The sequence below is a fragment of the Hyperoodon ampullatus genome, assembly GCF_949752795.1.
Source record: "Hyperoodon ampullatus genome assembly, chromosome: 5".
NCBI classification, from domain to species: domain Eukaryota; kingdom Metazoa; phylum Chordata; class Mammalia; order Artiodactyla; family Ziphiidae; genus Hyperoodon; species Hyperoodon ampullatus.
In genome coordinates, this window is record NC_136918.1 from 135,141,608 (window position 1) to 135,161,546 (window position 19,939).

The 19,939-nt window shown below is 39.9% G+C and overlaps 1 protein-coding gene across 2 annotated transcripts in view; it reads left to right on the forward strand.

Moving 5' to 3' along the window:
- Positions 1-19,939, forward strand: part of ITSN1 (intersectin 1) — a gene marked incomplete at both ends in the record, with an annotated part of 175,868 nt that overhangs the window by 18,042 nt on the left and 137,887 nt on the right. For both annotated transcript variants that reach the window (XM_079704739.1, XM_079704738.1), the window contains 3 exons: positions 13,180-13,359; positions 14,835-14,931; positions 18,352-18,452. In XM_079704739.1, coding sequence (XP_079560865.1) covers positions 13,180-13,359; positions 14,835-14,931; positions 18,352-18,452 — 378 coding nt within the window. The remainder of the gene's footprint in view (positions 1-13,179; positions 13,360-14,834; positions 14,932-18,351; positions 18,453-19,939) is intronic.

The window sequence follows — 19,939 nt, forward strand, 5'->3', positions numbered from 1 at the left end:
GGATGGTTTTTATCATAAATGGGTGTTGAATTTTGTTGAAAGCTTTCTCTGCATCTATTGAGATGACCATATGGTTTTTCTCCTTCAATTTGTTAATATGGTGTATCACATTGATTGATTTGCATATATTGAAGAATCCTTGCATTCCTGGAATAAACTCCACTTGATCATGGTGTATGATCATTTTAATGTGCTGTTGGAATCTGTTTGCTAGTATTTTGTTGAGGATTTTTGCATCTATGTTCATCAGTGATACTGGCCTGTAGTTTTCTTTCTTTGTAACATCCTTGTCTGGTTTTGGTATCAGGGTGATGGTGGCCTCGTAGAATGAGTTCGGGAGTGTTCCTCCCTCTGCTATATTTTGGAAGAGTTTTAGAAAGATAGGTGTTAGCTGTTCTCTAAATGTTTGATAGAATTCGCCTGTGAAGCCATCTTGTTCTGGGCTTTTGTTTGTTGGAAGATTTTTAATCACAGTTTCAATTTCAGTGCTTGTGATCGGTCTGTTCATATTTTCTATTTCTTCCTGATTTAGTCTTGGCACGTTGTGCATTTCTAAGAATTTGTCCATTTCTTCCAGGTTGTCCATTTTATTGGCATAGAGTTGCTTGTAGTAATCTCTCATGATCTTTTGTATTTCTGCAGTGTCAGTTGTTACTTCTCCTTTTTCATTACTAATTCTATTGATTTGAGTCTTCTTCCTTTTTTTCTTGATGAGTCTGGCTAATGTTTATCAATTTTGTTTATCTTCTCAAAGAACCAGCTTTTAGTTTTATTGATCTTTGCTATCATTTCCTTCATTTCTTTTTCACTTATTTCTGATCTGATCTTTATGGTTTCTTTCCTTCTGCTAACTTTGGGGGTTTTTTGTTCTTCTTTCTCTAATTGCTTTAGGTGCAAGGTTAGGTTGTTTATTCGAGATGTTTCCTGTTTCTTAAGGTAGGATTGTATTGCTATAAACTTCCGTCTTAGAACTGCTTTTGCTGCATCCCATAGGTTTTGGGTCGTCGTGTCTCCATTGTTATTTGTTTCTAGGTATTTTTTGATTTCCTCTTTGATTTCTTCAGTGATCACTTCGTTATTAAGTAGTGTATTGTTTAGCCTCCATGTGTTTGTATTTTTTACAGATCTTTTCCTGTAATTGATATCTAGTCTCATAACATTGTGGTCAGAAAAGATACCTGATACAATTTCAATTTTCTTAAATTTACCAAGGCTTGATGTGTGACCCAAGATATGATCTATCCTGGAGAATGTTCCATGAGCACTTGAAAAAAATGTGTATTGTGTTGTTTTTGGATGGAATGTCCTATAAATATCAATTAAGTCCATCTTGTTTAATGTATCATTTAAAGCTTGTGTTTCCTTATTTATTTTCATTTTGGATGATCTGTCCATTGGTGAAAGTGGGGTGTTAAAGTCCCGTACTATGAATGTGTTACTGTTGATTTCCCCTTTTATGGCTGTTAGTATTTGCCTTATGTATTGAGGTGCTCCTATGTTGGGTGCATAAATATTTACAATTGTTATATCTTCTTCTTGGATCGATCCCTTGATCTTTATGTAGTGTCCTTCTTTGTCTCTTGTAACAGTCTTTATTTTAAAGTCTATTTTGTCTGATATGAGAATTGCTACTCCAGCTTTCTTTTGGTTCCCATTTGTATGGAATATCTTTTCCCATCCCCTCACTTTCAGTCTATATGTGTCTCTAGGTCTGAAGTGGGTCTCTTGTAGACAGCATATATATGGGTCTTGTTTTTGTATCCATTCCGCCAGTTTGTGTCTTTTGGTGGGAGCATTTATTCCATTTACATTTAAGGTAATTATCGATATGTATGTTCCTATTCCCATTTTCTTAATTGTTTTGGGTTTGTTATTGTAGGTCTTTTCCTTCTCTTGTGTGTCTTGCCTAGAGAAGATCCTTTAGCATTTGCTGTAAAGCTGGCTTGTTGGTGCTGAACTCTCTCAGCTTTTGCTTGTCTGTAAAGGTTTTAATTTCTCTATCAAATCTGAATGAGAGCCTTGCCGGGTAGAGTAATCTTGGTTGTAGGTTTTTCTCCTTCATCACTTTAAATATGTCCTGCCAGTCCCTTCTGGCTTGCACAGTTTCTGCTGAAGGATCAGCTGTTAACCTTATGGGGATTCCCTTGTGTGTTATTTGTTGTTTTTCCTTTGCTGCTTTTAATATGTTTTCTTTGTATTTAATTTTTGACAGTTTGATTAATATGTGTCTTGGCGTGTTTCTCCTTGGATTTATCCTGTATGGGACTCTCTGTGCTTCCTGGACTTGATTAACTATTTCCTTTTCCATATTAGGGAAGTTTTCAACTATAATCTCTTCAAATATTTTCTCAGTCACTTTCCTTTTCTCTTCTTCTTCTTGAACCCCTATAATTCAAATGTTGGTGTGTTTAATGTTGTCCCAGAGGTCTCTGAGACTGTCCTCAGTTCTTTTCATTCTTTTTTCTTTATTCTGCTCTGCAGTAGTTATTTCCACTATTTTATCTTCCAGGTCACTTATCCATTCTTCTGCCTCAGTCATTCTGCTGTTGATCCCTTGTAGAGTATTTTTAATTTCATTTATTGTGTTGTTCATCGTTGCTTGTTTCATCTTTAGTTCTTCTAGGTCCTTGTTAAATGTTTCTTGCATTTTCTCTATTCTGCTTCCAAGATTTTGGATCATCTTTACTATCATTATTCTGAAGTCTTTTTCAGGTAGACTGCCTATTTCCTCTTCATTTGTTAGGTCTGGTGGGTTTTTATCTTGCTCCTTCATCTGCTGTGTGTTTTTCTGTCTTCTCATTTTGCTTATCTTACTGTGTTTGGTGTCTCCTTTTTGTAGGCTGCAGGTTTGTAGTTCCCATTGTTTGTGGTGTCTGTCCCCAGTGGCTAAAGTTGGTTCAGTGGGTTGTGTAGGCTTCCTGGTGGAGGGGACTAGTGCCTGTGTTCTGGTGGATGAGGCTGGATCGTATCTTTCTGGTGAGCAGGTCCACGTCTGGTGGTGTGTTTTGGGGTGTCTGTGGACTTATGATTTTAGGCAGCCTCTCTGCTAATGGGTGGCGTTGTGTTCCTGTCTTGCCAGTTGTTTGGCATAGGGTGTCCAGCACTGTAGCTTGCTGGTCGCTGAGTGAAGCTGGGAGTTGGTGTTGAGACTGAGATCTCTGGGAGATTTTCGCTGTTTGATATTAAGTGGAGACGGCAGGTCTCTTGTGGACCAGTGTCCTGAAGTTGGCTTTCCCACCTCAGAGGCACAGCCGTGACTCCTGGCTGCAGCACGAAGAGCATTTCTTCCACATGGCTCAGAATAGAAGGGAGAAAAAGTAGAAAAAAGAAAGAGAGAGAGAAAGAGAGAGAGAGAAAGAAAGATAAAAGAAAATAAAATAACGTAAGGTAAAATAAAGTTATTAAAATAAAAAAATAATATTAAGAAAAAAAATTTTTAAGTAAAAAAAAAAACACGTACGGATAGAACCCTAGGACAAATGGTGAAAGCAAAGCTATACAGACAAAATCTCACACAGAAGCATACACATACACACTCACAAAAAGAGGAGAAGGGGAAAACATAATATATCTTGCTCCCAAAGTCTACCTCCTCAATTTGGGATGATTCGTTTTCTATTCAGGTGTTCCACAGAGGCAGGGTACATCAAGTTGATTGTGGAGATTTAATCCGCTGCTCCTGAGGCTGCTGGGAGAGATTTCCCTTTCTCTTCTTTCTTCGCACAGCTCCCAGGGTTCAGCTTTGGATTTGGCCCCGCCTCTGCGTGTAGGTCACTGGAGGGCATCTGTTCTTCGCTCAGACAGGACGGGGTTAAAGGAGCCACTGATTCGGGGGCTCTGGTTCACTCAGGCCGCGGGGAGGGAGGGGTACGGAGTGCGGGGCGAGCCTGCGGCGGCAGAGGCCGGCATGACATTGCAGCAGCCTGAGGCGCGCTTTGCGTTCTGCCGGGGAAGTTGTCCCTGGATCCCGGGACCCTGGCAGTGGTGGGCTGCACAGGCTCCCCGGAAGGGTAGTGTGGAGAGTGACCTGTGCTCACACACAGGCTTCTTGGTGGTGGCAGCAGCAGCCTTTGCGTCTCATGCCCATCTTTGGGGTCCACGCTGTTAGCCGCCGCTGGCGCCCGTCTCTGGAGCTCCTTTAAGCCTCTTTTTTTGTTTTTTTTTAAACATCTTTATTGGAGTATAATTGCTTTACAATGGTGTGTTAATTTCTGCTTTATAACAAAGTGAATCAGCTATACATATACATATACATACATCCCCATATCTCCTCCCTCTTGTGTCTCCGTCCCACCTGCATCTCCCTCCCATCCTCCCTATCCCACCCCTCTAGGTGGTCACTAAGCACCAAGCTGATCTCCCTGTGCTATGCGGCTGCTTCCCACTAGCTATCTATTGTGCGTTTGGTAGTATATATTAGTCCAGGCCTCTCTCTCACTTCGTCCCAGCTTACCCTTCCCCCTCCCCATGTCCTCAAGTCCATTCTCTGCATCTGTGTCTTTATTCCTGTCCTGCCCCTATGTTCTTCATTACCCTTTTTTTTTTTAAGATTCCATATATATGTGTTAGCATACAGTATTTGTTTTTCTCTTTCTGACTTACTTCACTCTGTATGACAGACTCTAGAGCCATCCACCTCACTACAAATAACTCAATTTCGTTTCTTTTTATGGCTGACTAATATTCCATTGTATATATGTGCCACATCTTCTTTATCCATTCAAGATTAATCTTTTTTTTTTTTTTTTTTTTTTTTGCTGTACGTGGGCCTCTCACTGTTGTGGCCTCTCCCGTTGCGGAGCACAGGCTCTGGACGCGCAGGTTCAGTGGCCATGGCTCACAGGCCTAGCCGCTCCGCGGCATTTGGGATCTTCCCGGACCGGGGCACGAACCTGTGTCCCCTGCATCAGCAGGCGGACTCTCAACCACTGTGCCACCGGGGAAGCCCAAGATAAATCTTTTTTGATTCACTTAAAAACTAGCTCCCCTGACTTTTTGTATTGGAGTGGGGGAGAGGATTTCTATTAACTTCAGCCTCCAGTGCCTCACATATGCCAAAGATTTTCAAGGAAATTCATATTATATATTTTAAAAATGATTTATGAACATTACCCACCAAAAGAAATAAATTTTTCCCTCTTGGGAAGATAGCACCCGTTACCCTCTAACCTGAGAATCAGAGCCGTAGATTCTATTTCTACCTTTACTATTAAACTCAACCTTGCAATTGAGCTTGATTAACTTTTCTGTGCCTTAGTTTCTTCAATATAAGTACAAAGTTTACCGTATGTATTCATTCTCTCACCTTGTAGAAATGATCATTCTTAATTTAAATTTGGTTCTCACCCTTTAAAAAATTGTAGATGGAGAAGTGATTGAAAACAGTTTTGAGAAACAAACATGTTTTCCTCATAAAATATATTATAATCTGATTTTCCCATCTTATTTTCTGGTGGGAAAAATTGGAGAAAATGTGTATTGTCTCGTGCCATTTTGTAACATGGCTTTCTCAGGAAAAAGATCACTTTCAATTGTAATATTTCCTCAGATAATTCAGTATGGGTGTGAGGGCCATTATTAGTTCAGTATTGTATTGATCCTATGTGATTTCTTAGTTAAAGGAGCTTATCAAAAATTTTAAGGATTCTAAATGGAAAACATGAATAAAACACTCTAAAGTATTAGCGATCTGCTGTACTTAGAGTCCTCAGTTTTCATTTGCAATGGACAAGTAGTCATTTAGGATTGATAATTAACATTAGTTTCTTATTCTCTCACCTCCTAGTACTATAGCCAAATACCATTTAATTTATAGAAAGCTTATGTTTATGGTTCTGTTTACTTGCTTTATTATACACCTGAAAGTAACACTTAAATTGGGCAAATACACCAAAGCTACAGGAATCTTTTCCTGGCTTTCAATTTGTTGCCACCATTTTAGTCCTGCAGATGGTAAAGCGTCTCCTAGGGGCAAGGATTTCCCGGGGAGGTCCCAGCAATCTCCGTTAAGTGCAGTGTCTTCCTCCTTTGGAAGGTCTTTTTATGTTTAAAGTAGACTAATTGTGAGAACAGACAGAAGGTATTTGCAGGTTGCTTTACCAGCATGAATCTTGTTTTTCTGGCTTAAAATCTCAGAGACTGCTAAATTATTCTATAAGAAGGTAAGCTTTAATTCAGAGATTAACCTCATACTTGTTGGTGCAGTGTCTTTAAAATTTCTATATAAGATGCAAACGTGTTTTGTTGCTGTAATGCTTATTTTTCGGTATTTGTTTACACATTAAATTCTTACAGAACAACAACAACAACAACAAAAAATGAAATCAAAGGTGCAGATTGTCAGGGATAAAGGAACAAACTTGAAGTGTCCTGCTGCATCTTCTGTTTCTTTCTTGCTCTTATTGGATTCTTTACCTTTCACATTGTCACATACTTGCTTTTGAAAGGTTTTGTGTTTCCAGAGCATATTTGTGTTTCCTTGTGCTCCTTTTCTTTATGGTATTAAGAAATATGTATTTTATTCACAGTATTGAGGCAATTGGCCATATTACGTTTTTTTGTTTTTTTGGGTTTTTTTGCCACGCCACGTAGCACATGGGATCTTAGTTCCCAGACCAGGGATCGAACCCTCACCCCCTGCACTGGAAGTGCCGAGTCTTAACCACTGGACTGCCAGGGAAGTCCTAAGTTATTTCTTAGAACGAAATGCCACAGGAAAAAAAAAACCATTATTATCCCAATTTAAAACATAATTCCATAAAAAGCTTTTAGTCAGATGCTTTTCTTAAAAATTAAACGGTAATTAGTCAGCTAAGATCACCAACAGTTCTGATTTCTTCTCTGTTCTCACCCTAGAGTTTAATTATTTAGGTTGATTTAAAGATTACAGTAATCAGATCCAACATCTGATTCATGGGAAAGTTCTTAGACAGTTTAAACAAAAATTGTGGATAGAGTTTCCTTCTCTCTCTTCATCCTAATATATCTGATGACAGGGAATAAAGTGAAGGAGGTTTGGGAGGGGACAGTCAATAGTCATTCAGGTTGTCTCTGATACAATTAATGATAAGCTGAGATAAATGAATGCTATGCTTTTACTTAATAGGTTCACTATTAAAAACAAACTATGCATTGCCTTTCTTTTGGTGAGGTTGAGCCGCAAGTCTGGTGTTTTTTTTTGTTTGTTTGCTTGGTTTTTTTTTGCTTCGGCCTCTCCTGTTGCGGAGCACAGGCTCCGGACGCGCAGGCTCAGCAGCCATGGCTCACGGGCCCAGCCGCTCCACGGCATGTGGGATCTTCCCGGACCTGGGCACGAACTCGCGTCCCCTGCATCGGCAGGCGGGCTCTCAACCACTGCGCCACCAGGGAAGCCCAAGTCTGGATATTTTAAGGGGAAAGGTACAGGTTTGGGGTTAGGCAAGTAGGACAGTGATGCAAGAGAAGAAGGAAAACTCACGGAGTCACGTGAGAGCAAAGGCTAGGAAGAGCACAGGTGAGCAACGCCATAGGCTCCAAGGTACCAGGGCCCCTGTTGATCTTGCCCATCATGTGCTCACGGTTCCTAGTCCTCAGTTAACCAGCTTAGTTAAAAGTGGAAGTTACTCTGAATCTCTGAAGGGCCCTGTAGCCAGCGTTTGGTCAAAACCCAAAACAGCTAAAGGGTGTTTGGTTTTCTTTTGGCCTCCCTTCCGGGGCTGCAAGAAGAAACCTCGGAGTGGAGAAAGGGTCAGATAACCACAGGCATCCCATTGCCTCTTTTTCCCAGAAACCCGGGTGTCAGTACTTCTTCCTCTGAAATGTAATATGTCTCGTCTTATTCCATCCTGCTATAGGAATTTCAACTCTAGGGATAGTGCCGATTTATTTTCAGGAGGGGTGGCCTCACTGCCCGGAGGGTTTTACAGTCAGCTGAGTAACCTGCCCCGGCCTCTAAGGGAAGCCGGGATTTCTTAGCTGCCCTCCTGGCAACCAGACCTTAGCTTTTCCCCATGGCTTCTCCACTGCTTTCCCTCCCCTCCTTCTCGTCACGTCACCCTTCTCAGTAAACTGTTTTCAAGAAGATAAATCATGAGGGAATTATAGAAAATAAAGAGAAGTTAAAAGTACATGGTCTTAATCCACTTTGCCCAAGTTTACTCAAAGATCTGGCCTTTGCCAAGGTAATTTTTTTTTCTTATACTTCTTCTGGCTACTTGAGAACATAATTTATTACTATTTTCATTATTTCCTAATTAATATTAGACATGATCTGACCATGGGTTTCCTAGCCCTGGGGTCTGTCTTTACATATGGTATTTTATCTGGTCACAACAGTAACCCTAAAAGTGTGCAGAGATTATTGGCTCTCTTATACAAACGAGAGACCTGAGATTCCAAGAAGTTGAACAGTTTGCTTGAGACCATGTTTCTGAAAGGGAGGTAGAGCCTGTTCAAGCTCAGTTTTCTTGTAGGATCTTGGTTTCCTTATTTCCTTCTCTCTTCCCACCTTCCTTATCACCAAGTCATGAGGGTGACATGGGGCATCGTCACTCTTCCAAGGTTAATGCAAATGTTAACACACTGTGGAATTAACACTGGCTAGGGGTTGAATAATCATTTTTGTTAAGAAGAGGAAAATGGGGTGCAGTGATGTTGTGATTTGCCTAAGGGTACCCAACTGTGTTTAAGGACATTCTGTGAGTGTGCCTCGTACCTTCTTCCTTCAGTGTATTTGCACACAGCATCATTCTTCTTTTACTCTGGACTCAACTGTTTCAGGGGGAGGTTGTTGTTTTTGTTTTTGCCAGAGTCCATGTTTTATTAAGTCAAACCAATCAATATTTTTAAGCCCTGATTTTGTGTCCTAGTTTCTGGGAAGATGGTGGTGAGCAAGACATCATGGCTCCTGTTGCTATGGAGCTTGTTGACAAGTTGGGGGAAGCAAACAAATAGACAAATAATTCCATAAAACGGGGTAATATGATAGAGACATATAGGACCCGGTGGTTCGGGGAGAATTTTCCAAGGCGATAACTTTTGAGCTGACCTAGGCATGAGAGCCTCGTGAGGGGAGAAGACCCCCAGGCAAAAGCAGCAGGTCCTAAGGCAAAGCTTGGTGTGTGGGAGGAACAAAAATGAGATACTTCCCTTGTAGCTGAAGTATCCTTAGGCCTTAAGGTCAGGGAGGTAAGGCAGGAGCCAGGTGGTTTGGGGCCTGATAAAACCACTAAAGAGTTAGCACTTTTTTCTAAGTGCAGTTGAAAGCTTTTAAGCAGGGGTGTGACATGGTTGATAGACACTTAGAAAAAAAAATCTGTGTTATCTGAAGACTATTTTTGTTTCTTTGTTTTTTTGTCATTTGTGTTATCTGAAGACTGGATTGCAGGGGGACCAGAGTAAAATCAGGGAAATCAATAAGGAGGCTTTTTCCATAGGCAAGAGATTATGGTAATTTGGATCTGGGTGGTGATAATAAATGTGGAAGATAGGGTAGAATTAGATTCATGATATCCTGTATTGTGGAGAAAAAAATAAATCAGATTTTAACCATTTCAAGTTTGAGGGGCCTCGTTGATTTCCAAGTCGAGATGTGAAGGAGACAGGTGAATCTGTATGTCTGCAACTCAGGGTGAGTTTGGGTGTGGATGGCATTGAAAGCCCCGGGGCTGGATACGGTATCTTAGAGAGAAGTGAGAAGATTTCAATCTTAAATGGAACCAGAGGATATAAAATGGAGAATCTCATGCATGGGTCCTCAGGAAAATGAAACTTAAGGACCAAGGGACTGGTCAGGCATTTACAGAAAATCGAAACTGATCCCTTGACTAACGAACATCCTGCAAGAATCTCTTCTCCTCCTCAAGCCAATGAACTTGCTGCTTGGACTCTAATTGAATTCCCTCCTCTTTGTGATCCTTGCCCATAAATCCAGCCCACCCCAAAGCCTCAGAGGACTCACTTGTAGCTTGCTGCAGTTGGCGTGTCCAGAATTGCAATTCTTGAGACCTCCCTGGCGGTCCAGTGGTTAAGATTACATGCTTCCAACGCAGGGGGCGCAGGGTCGATCCCTGGTTGGGGAACTAAGATCCCACATGCCGCGCGGTGCCCCCCCACCAAAAAAAAGCCATATCAGAATTGCAGTTCTTCTGCTATTCCTGCATAAACTCAACTTCTGGTAATTCAAGTTTGCCTCAGTTTTCCTCTTTACTTAGGTTGATGAAGTGTAGCTTTAGAGTAGGCGGAAGACCTAGGAGCAGGCCTTGGCGGTCTGTGACATTTAAAGCTCTAGTGAAAGGGAAGAAGCCAGAAACAGAGTGAAGTGGAGGAAGTTGGTGTCCTAGTAGCCAAGGAAAAGTGTTTCGGAGGGGAGTGCCCCATTGTTCAAGTTGCTTCTGAGGGACTGAGTAAGAACAGGACAGAAAAGTGATTGGATTTGGCAAGACAAGCTTGGCCCTCACCTTGACGAACCGTTTCCTTGGAGGGGTAGAGACAGGAGCCTGCTGGAGGCTTGGAAGAGGGGAGGGTTTAACTGTAAGGGGAGCATGTCGGCTGAAGAATGGTGTGTTTATGGTGGGAAGTGCTTCTGGCAGTGGTTGAGGAGAGAGGGTAAAACTTCAGGAATGGAGACTTAGCACCGTCAAGAGAGATGGCATCTAAAACACAGCCTCTGGTAGGTGTGTTTATTTAGAAGTATTCAGAAAACACTCATTCATTCAGAAAAGGCAGTCAGTTGGTACAAGGATGATAGTCTTTGCTGTGGCAATTTAGGAGCTGAGTAGGTAACTTAAAATGGAAAAATTATGATGTTAGAGAATAAGGATAAGAAGACCTGCAAGATATGGTCCCTGTGAACTCTCAGCCCTGGCCCAACAAGGCTGCCTTTGGGGACAGGATCTCACACTGAGGAGAAGTGACTGGGAGTGGAATAAAAATTAAGCAGGGCACCGACACAGAGACAGAAGGAGGAGAAGGTCCAGACCAAAGTTGGGGGAGGAGAACGAGCCTGGAACTCCCAGGAGTCAAGGCTCATATCAAAACGAGCATCAGGCAGTACCAGGCAAGGTCAAATCCCACACACGGCTATTATTAGAAAAAAGAGGATGAAGAGCGAGTAACACCCCCGTGGACAATGACAGCACATCAGTAACCTGCTATTTCAAAACAAGCTGAACGGTACTAAGAAAATGATGCGAGTCCTGAAAGCCTAACATAGATCAGAATTTTAAAACCCCAGAAATCAGGTGACCACTCAGGAAAGAATGAGACATAAAAGAAAAAGTCATTTCAGAAGTGAAGAGTGAGCCAGAAGCAACACAAGAGAGACTATCTGAAAGGAAACAGAAGGTAAAAAGAGGAAGATTTCAAACATGAAAAGGAAATGAAAAAAGAGATACAAAGAATTTGAGAGAAAGCGGCAAATGTTGAAGGCAAAGAGAATTGAGTAGGTTAGTTGGGATCTCTGAAGAAGGAAACCAAAGCAAGGGACCAGAAAAAATGGCAGAAACTAGTTCAAGACAGCTTTCTTGACATAAAACGTTTGAAGCTAAATTTGAACGAATATATATAGTATGTGCCCGAGAAGATCGACCTGGAAAGATCAACACTAAGATACATTCTAGTAAGACAAGAAATCATTTGGGCCCAAAGAAAAAGAAAACACATGGCTAATGAGAAAGAAAATTAGAACATCTTCAGACTTTTCTGCAGCAGTGCTTCATGCCGGAAGGAAATGGAGTGACATATTTAGGATTCTCAAGGAAAGAATCAGCCAAGAATTTTGTGTCCAGAAAAACCACACCAACCAATTTTCCAACTCTCCGGACACTAACTTTATATCTTATAATTAAATTCAATTCTGACGCTAACTCTGGTAGTCAGCATCAGATTCCACAGGTTTAAGGGTTCGGTCTCACAAGACTGCCCTCATCTCAGACTTGAGTCACAAGTAACGGGCCACACGGTACCCACGCTCTGTCTGACTTGACTAAAAATCAGAGGCTCCCACAAACTCTTCCCCCCTTTTCTATAATTTGCTAGAACAGCTCACCACACTTAGGGAAACATTTACTTACATTCGCTGGTTTGTTATAAAGCATATTATAAAGGATACAGATGAACAGGCAGATGGAGAGGTCCATAGTGTAAGGTCCGGACGGGTCCTGAGTGCAGGAGCTTCTGTCCCCGTGGAGTTGGGGAGCCCCACCCTCCCAGCATGTGGATTTGTTCACCAGCCTAGAAGCTCTCCAAACCTTGGCATGTATGGAGGTTTCATTATGCAGGCATAATGGATTAAATCGGTAGCATTTGATTAGCTCAGTCTCCAGCCCCTCTGCCTTCCTCCCTGAGGTCTGTGTGGAGGTGGAAGTTGGATGGGGCTGAGAGTTCCAACCCTCTAATCATGCCGTGATCTTTCCTGCGACCAGCTCCCATCCTGCAGCTATTTAGGGGTCCCCAGCCATCAGTCACCGCATCAAACACACAAAGATACTCTTACCACTCTAGAGATTCCAAGGATCTTAAAAGCTCTGTGTCAGGAACCAGGGACTGAGACCAAATGTTTTGGCAAAAGATGTTCCTATCAGTCAGGAAATTAAAAGGGTTTTAGGAGCTCTGCCAGGAATCAAGACCTGGGGACAAAGACCAGATATATATTTCTTATTATATCACCATATCACAAGTTAGGATAGCGAAACTAAAAGAATAGATACATCTATTTTAGTTTCTATCGTTTCTTCATTTTTTGGTTAGAATACTTCGATAAAGAGAAACTTTCTCAGCAAATGTTTGATTACTCTGAGGTTCAGTATATAAAAGAAAGGCAGGATAAATGTTTATTTTCTGCCTTTATGTACTAGTTTTCAAAATAAATTGGTTGCCTATGGTGACCAATTAGGATTAAAAAAAATCATTGTGCATTTATGAATTGATTTCTCTTTGGTGGCTTTCAGTCCACTGCAGTTATTATTCTTATTGATCCTCAACTTTGGCCAGTAGATCCTTCTTTAAGTTGGGTCTTTTGAGCCCTTTTGATACGATCCTTGACAATTTTTACTACTCTTCAAAATGATTAATCTGAATTCATATTTTAAATGGAACTGTATTACAACTGGGATTTTCTTCTCCATGCAGTCCTGGATTAATTATCATTGAATGTTGAAATGTGGTTCCATGTGAATTTTGTTGGGATTTTTCCCTTCACAGGTATGGGAGGTATCGCCAGCATGCCACCGCTGACCGCTGTTGCTCCAGTGCCAATGGGTTCCATTCCCGTTGTCGGAATGTCTCCCCCGCTAGTATCCTCTGTTCCTGCGGCAGGAGTGCCTCCTCTGGCTAACGGGACGCCCCCTGTCATACAGCCTCTGCCTGCATTCACTCATCCTGGTACGTGACCTGCTGAAGCCACAGGCTGAACTTTTACCTGTATTTTACTCTTCATTCTCGTTTTCTGTCTTCACGTTCTGATTGTATTTAAATGGTATTTTATTCCAGAAGAAATCATCTTCATTTTTTCTTTTTTTTCATTTAATGTCTCATTTTGGGGATGAGCTAGGCTAGAGAGAGGGAAAGGAGAATGAAATTAAGAAGCTTTGGGTGCCATTGTGCACAGAGGTGAACTCAACAGCTAAAACCAAGAGCATAATTTCCTTTCAAGGGCTTGATGAGAGCAGCTCAAGTTTGAACAGTATTTGAACACTTTTTATTTCCATGTATCAGTTACTACTTTTCTTCAGCTGCCATGAATTGCTAATAAACAAGCCAATCCCTTAGGAGTAGAATTATGTGGGAGGAAAAAAAAGAACATTGCCTTTCTTTTTTTTGAGAAGGTGGAGTGAATCAGGCATAGAGGGGGAAGGAAGTCTATTGAATGGCTAAATATATTAAGGTTATAGTATTACATGCTTAATTGAGACTTTATTCAAAGTCTTTTTCCCTTTAGTTAAAGAAAAGCATAGTGTAGATGTAGATGGTCTTAGTCTAACAAATCAGAATGGATTCATATCAATATGGAAAGTTTTTTTTGTTTTTAAAATGCTTCGGATATGTCTGAATAAATTCGTAAGTGACTGACAGTGTGGGTTTGAGCCTTATATATGAATCTGCCTAGGCCCCTGCATTTATTACATCTGTTAGGAAGTGTCTCTAAGTTATAGCCACAGAATCCAAATCGACCTCTTGTTTTTAAGATGTTCTTTTCACATGTAGTTTATCTTTCATAGGAGACCATGACTGCAGGTGTGATGGCAGCTGAGAAAATGCTTGTAATTATTTTTCCAGTAATAGCAGTGAATCCACGCACTGTGTCTTGTTTTCTTTTGTGGCGAATGTTGCAAGACAGTAGGCAAGTTTGAAGGGAATGTTGGTTAAGGCTCGAAGTTTTTCTCCTGACACACAGCTAACCAGCTTGAATGAGACTCAGACACAAAAGCTGGCCCTTCTGGCGTCACGTGTCATCTGGCCAAGACAAGTCTGTGACCTCTTGGCTCTTACATCTGGAACTAATACTTCAGCTCCTTCAGTGCAGTTAAGAATATGCCAGCTATGTATTTAAGCTGTTACTTCTTTAACTATTGGAACAGATCCTATAAAATGTGATACTAAGTGTTTAATGAAGAGTCAGATTTTATGGATGTAAGCATTACTACCTAGCAAGGTGATTTTCTGAAGGAACTAGTAAAACACTTTTGGCTAGAGGGCAGGAAGCAAGGAGGGAATAACTTTTTGAGTCTGGCATGGTAAGAAGGGAGGAATAATTTCTGCCTCCGATTTGATGACTATGCATTTTAATTTTTATAAATAGGGAAATGTTTCTTACTTTTGTAAAATTAAAAGTATTCAACATTTATTTATTTTTTCAGCAGCCACATTGCCAAAGAGTTCTTCCTTTAGTAGATCTGGTCCAGGGTCACAGTTAAACACTAAATTACAGAAGGCACAATCATTTGATGTGGCTAGGTAAGTTTGCTTGTTTTTTTAAATGGGTGGTTTGGTTAAGCCATTACATTTGAAAGTGAATTAGCTCTGTGTTCTTTATTTGTCTTGTTTTAGTTTGCAGAATGCTAATAATTTTCTTAATTCTGGATAATGTTACTAGGTTTTATTATTTATTTGTTGTAGAGATGACAGAATCAAGAACACTACTTTTCCTTTGAAAGCTTTGCATGTTGATTTTTTTTAAAGAGGATGATAAATAGGTAGTAGTATATGTTTAAAAAAACAGAACTCTAGGTAGGAGGGAAAAAAGCACATTAACTGTTTTGTGTCAGTCTTTTAAAAGTTTATGTATAAAAAATACTATATGAAGATTAGAGCCCAAACTGGCTCTAATTTTATCTCAGACAATCTTATGGAGTCTGTGTGGATTGTTAGTAAAATTTCAGATCAGGTTTTATGAAATGAATTATTCAGGTTATGGGACAGTTATTATTAAATCAAATATGTGGCTCAATTTTGGGTACAGCTTACATGACCTGTTTGCTTCTATTTTGGCCAATCTTGATTCATATTATCTTTCATATTTTTATTTTACCCGTTTTTTCCCCTTGCATACTGCTGTACTAAAATAAAAAATTAAGTCTCTTGATAAGCTGTCTCAAAGCTTTCCAAATGAAAAGGAGATGTAAATGAAGATGATTCCATCTTTTCTTGTTTCAGTCCTCTTTAGGAATCTTTCCTAAGTGAATTGAGTCATTTTTCCTCTTTAAAGAAAAGAGCATGTTGAATATAATTCAATAATTCATTGCCTTTTTAAAAATAATTTAAAGAAAATCCATAAACTGAAAAACACTGTGCCAAATGCTTTATGCACATTAACTCATTTAATGCTCACTTCTTCCCCATAAGATGACTGATTTTCTGTGTTATAGATGAGGAAGAGGCTCAGAGACAGGAAGTGACTTGCGCAGGATAACTTAACTCCTAAAGTGATAGGGCTGAGTTGAACTGAGATCTTTCTGATTTTAAGGCAGATGTTCTTAAAATTTGCCCTAAAAACTTCGGTTAATTGTGGTATACAGGTATTTGTGTTCCATTTAATTAAGGTTTTACTCCTAGGATGCAGGAATATTTATTGAGTATCTGCTTTGACTCATTAATCCCATTTAACCCGCACAACCACCTGTAGGGTAGTAATTGGCTCAGAATTGTGAATGAAGAAACACCCGGAGAAGTTATATTTCTCACCCATAGTTTACAGCTTACTAAACAGCAGAGCTGAGATTTAAATTGAGATCATCTAACACTAAATTCCATGTTTTCTATTCTTTCTTCCATATCACGCTGAACTTTGAGTTTTCTCTGACTTTCCACAAGTGATTTTGAAATCTGTCTTAAAATTGACTTGTGACATTAAAATGAACAAACAGCCAGTATTAGCAACGTTAATGCTATTAAAATGTTGGGTCTGCTCGCCCATGTGCAGTAAAGACAATCTACTGACCCCAGGCTGTAAGGTGCCAGACAAGGAGTCCGGAGCAGCTAATGCTCAAAAAACCTGAACTCCCCAATGAGTTTTAGGGGAGCATTTTTAAAGGCAAGATGAGGGAAGGGTGTTGCAGGATGTGTGATCAGCTGTGTACCCTTCTCTGATTGGTTGATAGTGAGGTAACAGGGCAGTGCCACAGGGGTTAATGTTATCAATCCTTAGGCTCCAGCTTCCCTTTGGTGGAGTTTTAGCATCTGTAAAACAACTCAGGAATGTGCATCAGATACTGTTATCTAGGTACTTCAGGGAGGAACTAAAGATTCTGTGACTGCCATATGGCTGACTGTTTACATTGTTACCAGTTCTCCTGGCCCAGTTGCTGCTTTTGTTCATGTACTTTGAATCATTAATTCTTGAGCCAGGCTTTTGTGACTCAGGGGAGGCCTGGGAGACTACAGCTTTTCTACAAACAAGAGATAGGCTGAGAAAAAAAAATAGAGAGAGACAGGCAGAGGACGTGAGGGGAGGGGTCTGTCCCCAGAAGGCCCCATAGGGTCCTGCTCGGTTATAAAAACACTGGGGTTTTTTTGGTAGTTACCTTTCAATAATTTAAGTTTCTAGCAAGTTTTTATAATGTGGCATCTAACTTTTTGGTTAATGCATTTTTAGGCCTATTTAAATTCTCAGGAATTTGGCAGAAAACTATGATTGGATAAGTGTAATCTTGAACACCTGTGTAATACCCTACATTCGTGGGGTGCAGGAGAGATATAATTAGCTTCTTGACAAATAGGCAAGAGTTGGAATCTGCAAAATATTAGTTTAAAATGAGAGAGTTGTTGCAGAAGTATGCACAGCAGATTAGAACTTGGTAAATGTTTTTATTAAGAAGTTTATAAAAATTCAAAAGATAAATTGTTATAGGTACTTTTCAAGTGTTTGGGAGCTGTTTCTGTGCTTTGAGAAGTGTACATAGTAAGTATCAGTGCATAGGTAACATATATAAATGGTGATTAAAAGGTCCAGTTCATGATTGAAATTTCACTGTAATCTGTGAGACATAGATATTTTTATTGAAACGAAAGGAAATTGCAAATGGGGTATTAGTTGTAATCTGTCCTGGAAGTGGAATGCCATTTTTACTGCCAGCTCAGCCATCGTGTTTAAATTGCCCAATTGAAACATCTGGTTCTCAAGAAGCCATGGGTACCAACCAGCATGATACTGTGTGGGAACTAATCTGAGGAACTGATCACCAAGGAGGTCTGCACCCGAACTGGCTTCCAGCAAGGGGTTTCCTGAGGTCAGCTGCACACTGGCAAGGAAAGGTCAGCACTGGATTGCAGTCAGAAGCAGAGCTCCTTCCCATACTGCACTGCTGATTTGCCAACCGCCCTGGGAATGTTCTCTTCTCTCTGGGAAACTACATTTTAGGCATTTAAATTCTCAGAATGTAATAACTTCCTTTCATTAAGAAATACATTCTGTATTTTGGTGTAAAGAAAGTGAAACATTTTTAAAAATTAATACCTTTAAAAGCAGTTATTTGTTTTCTATCAGCATTGCTTTTTAAACCTAAAGAGGACTGTTCTAGAAGTTTAGAGAAGCCTGGTCATTACTGTATCACCTCAGTTCCGAGGAGATTTTCCATTCTTTTGTAGAACCTTTAAATTAGTAAGTTGTCCATATAACTTGAACCAACCACTTGGTCTGTCGTGTTTACCCTTGATTTGGAAAAAATAATGAGCTTATCTGTTTGGAGAGAAAGGTTTATAACCTTAAAAAATGGAAAAAATCATTATAGAAAATTCAGAAAGAGTGATTAGGAAGTGAATAAAATGTTAAATCTAGTCTTCTAGAGAAGTTCTTAGTTTACTGTTTTTAGAGAACTTAAATGTGCTATTTCTTACTATTAATCCTTTTTTCCTCTCCTTCCTCTCTTTGCCCCACAGTGTTCCTCCCGCAGCTGAATGGGCTGTTCCTCAGCCATCCAGACTGAAATACAGACAGTTATTCAACAGTCATGACAAAACCATGAGTGGACACTTAACAGGTATTTACAAATAAGAATTAATTTAGTGAACCGTGATCTTTGTTCTAAATGCACATTGTTTCTAGATGTTGGGCTGAAGGTTTTCCAGACATCTTCCTCTATTTACTGTACTTCTTTCTAAACAGGGTTTTTGTTGTTCCTCTTTACCTCCAGTTCTCGTCTACTGATAAGGCCATAGTTATTTTATTCTCCAGTGCCTCAGGCTTTTGCTTCTTGGTAAATAGAACCTAGACCAAGGATCCCCCAGCACCCCAAATGCCACTGTTGTGCAAATCAACGCATTTGCAAAGAAACAGTGCTGTGAACAAAGCCTGATTCACATTCTGAAGTTCAACTTAGTAGATGACCTTGAAACTGTCTACTCAAACAATCAGTGTTTATGGCAGGATGCAGGGTGAAAGTTAGTAAATGGTTGGGGAGTTTAGAACCTAGCTTTGCCACTAACCAGCTGGAGGTCACTTTACATTTTTGGATCTTATTTCTTCATGTATAAAAGGCCAGAGTTAAGGTATATGGTCTCTATGGATTTAAAAAAAGATTGTTGTCTGCATTAGAAGGATTCAAAGGATTTTATGATACTATCCAGAAACCTTTCTAATAAGGGGTTAAACACTTAAAATTGTTAGAGAGTTATAAAGAAAAGCATAATTTTAATAAAGGAAAATAGAGATCTCCGATACAAACATTAAGTGTAAAAGGGGGGAAAATGTAACTGCCCTTTAACAAATATGAAAGGAGCGGAGAATGGGGTCATTTTCCTGGGGTGGAGAAGCAGTGATATTCAGCAGAAAACATTTTAAATTTCTGATTCTTACTATCTTTTTTTTTTTTTTTATCACTTACAATTGCAATTTTTACTTCCAAAAGAAAAATTCATCCTTGTTTAAAAATGTCAGGATTGGGTGAGACTTTGAAGGGTTCTGGTCTAACCTTGAACCCTATCCCAGTAAAGAATCTCAGCAGTCATTTCAAATAAGCGTATATTTATTTGTATCTGAAAGGGCGAATTATAAGTATGCACAAATTCTCTGTATGCCTCTCTCACTGTGCTAAAGCAGTAGCTGTCACTTTTATACATAGCATGAAAAACCAGGCCAGCTTATATGGGCACTGAAGGGATATTCAAAGGTATAGTTTTAAGTACTGTTTAACATGGTTTGACACCAGTGTGTCATACAGACCCAGACCTGCATTGTCAGTGAATCTGAAAACATTTTTCAAAGCACTGTTGGTGTTTGCTGGGAGTTACTTAAAATAGTATTCAGATGCGATGTTGATGCCGAAATTCTCTTTTCTTGGTAGGATGTGTTTTATGACCGAAGTATAGTATCAGGTAGAAGGTATATGATGCAGGAACTTAAATATTTAGAACTTCTAATATCTGAGGCAGAAAATAAAATTTGAAATATACTGGATGGATGAGCAGATTTTTGCACTGTTTAGCTGTATACTTATTACTATTTTGTCCTGGAAAGAATTTAAGGTGG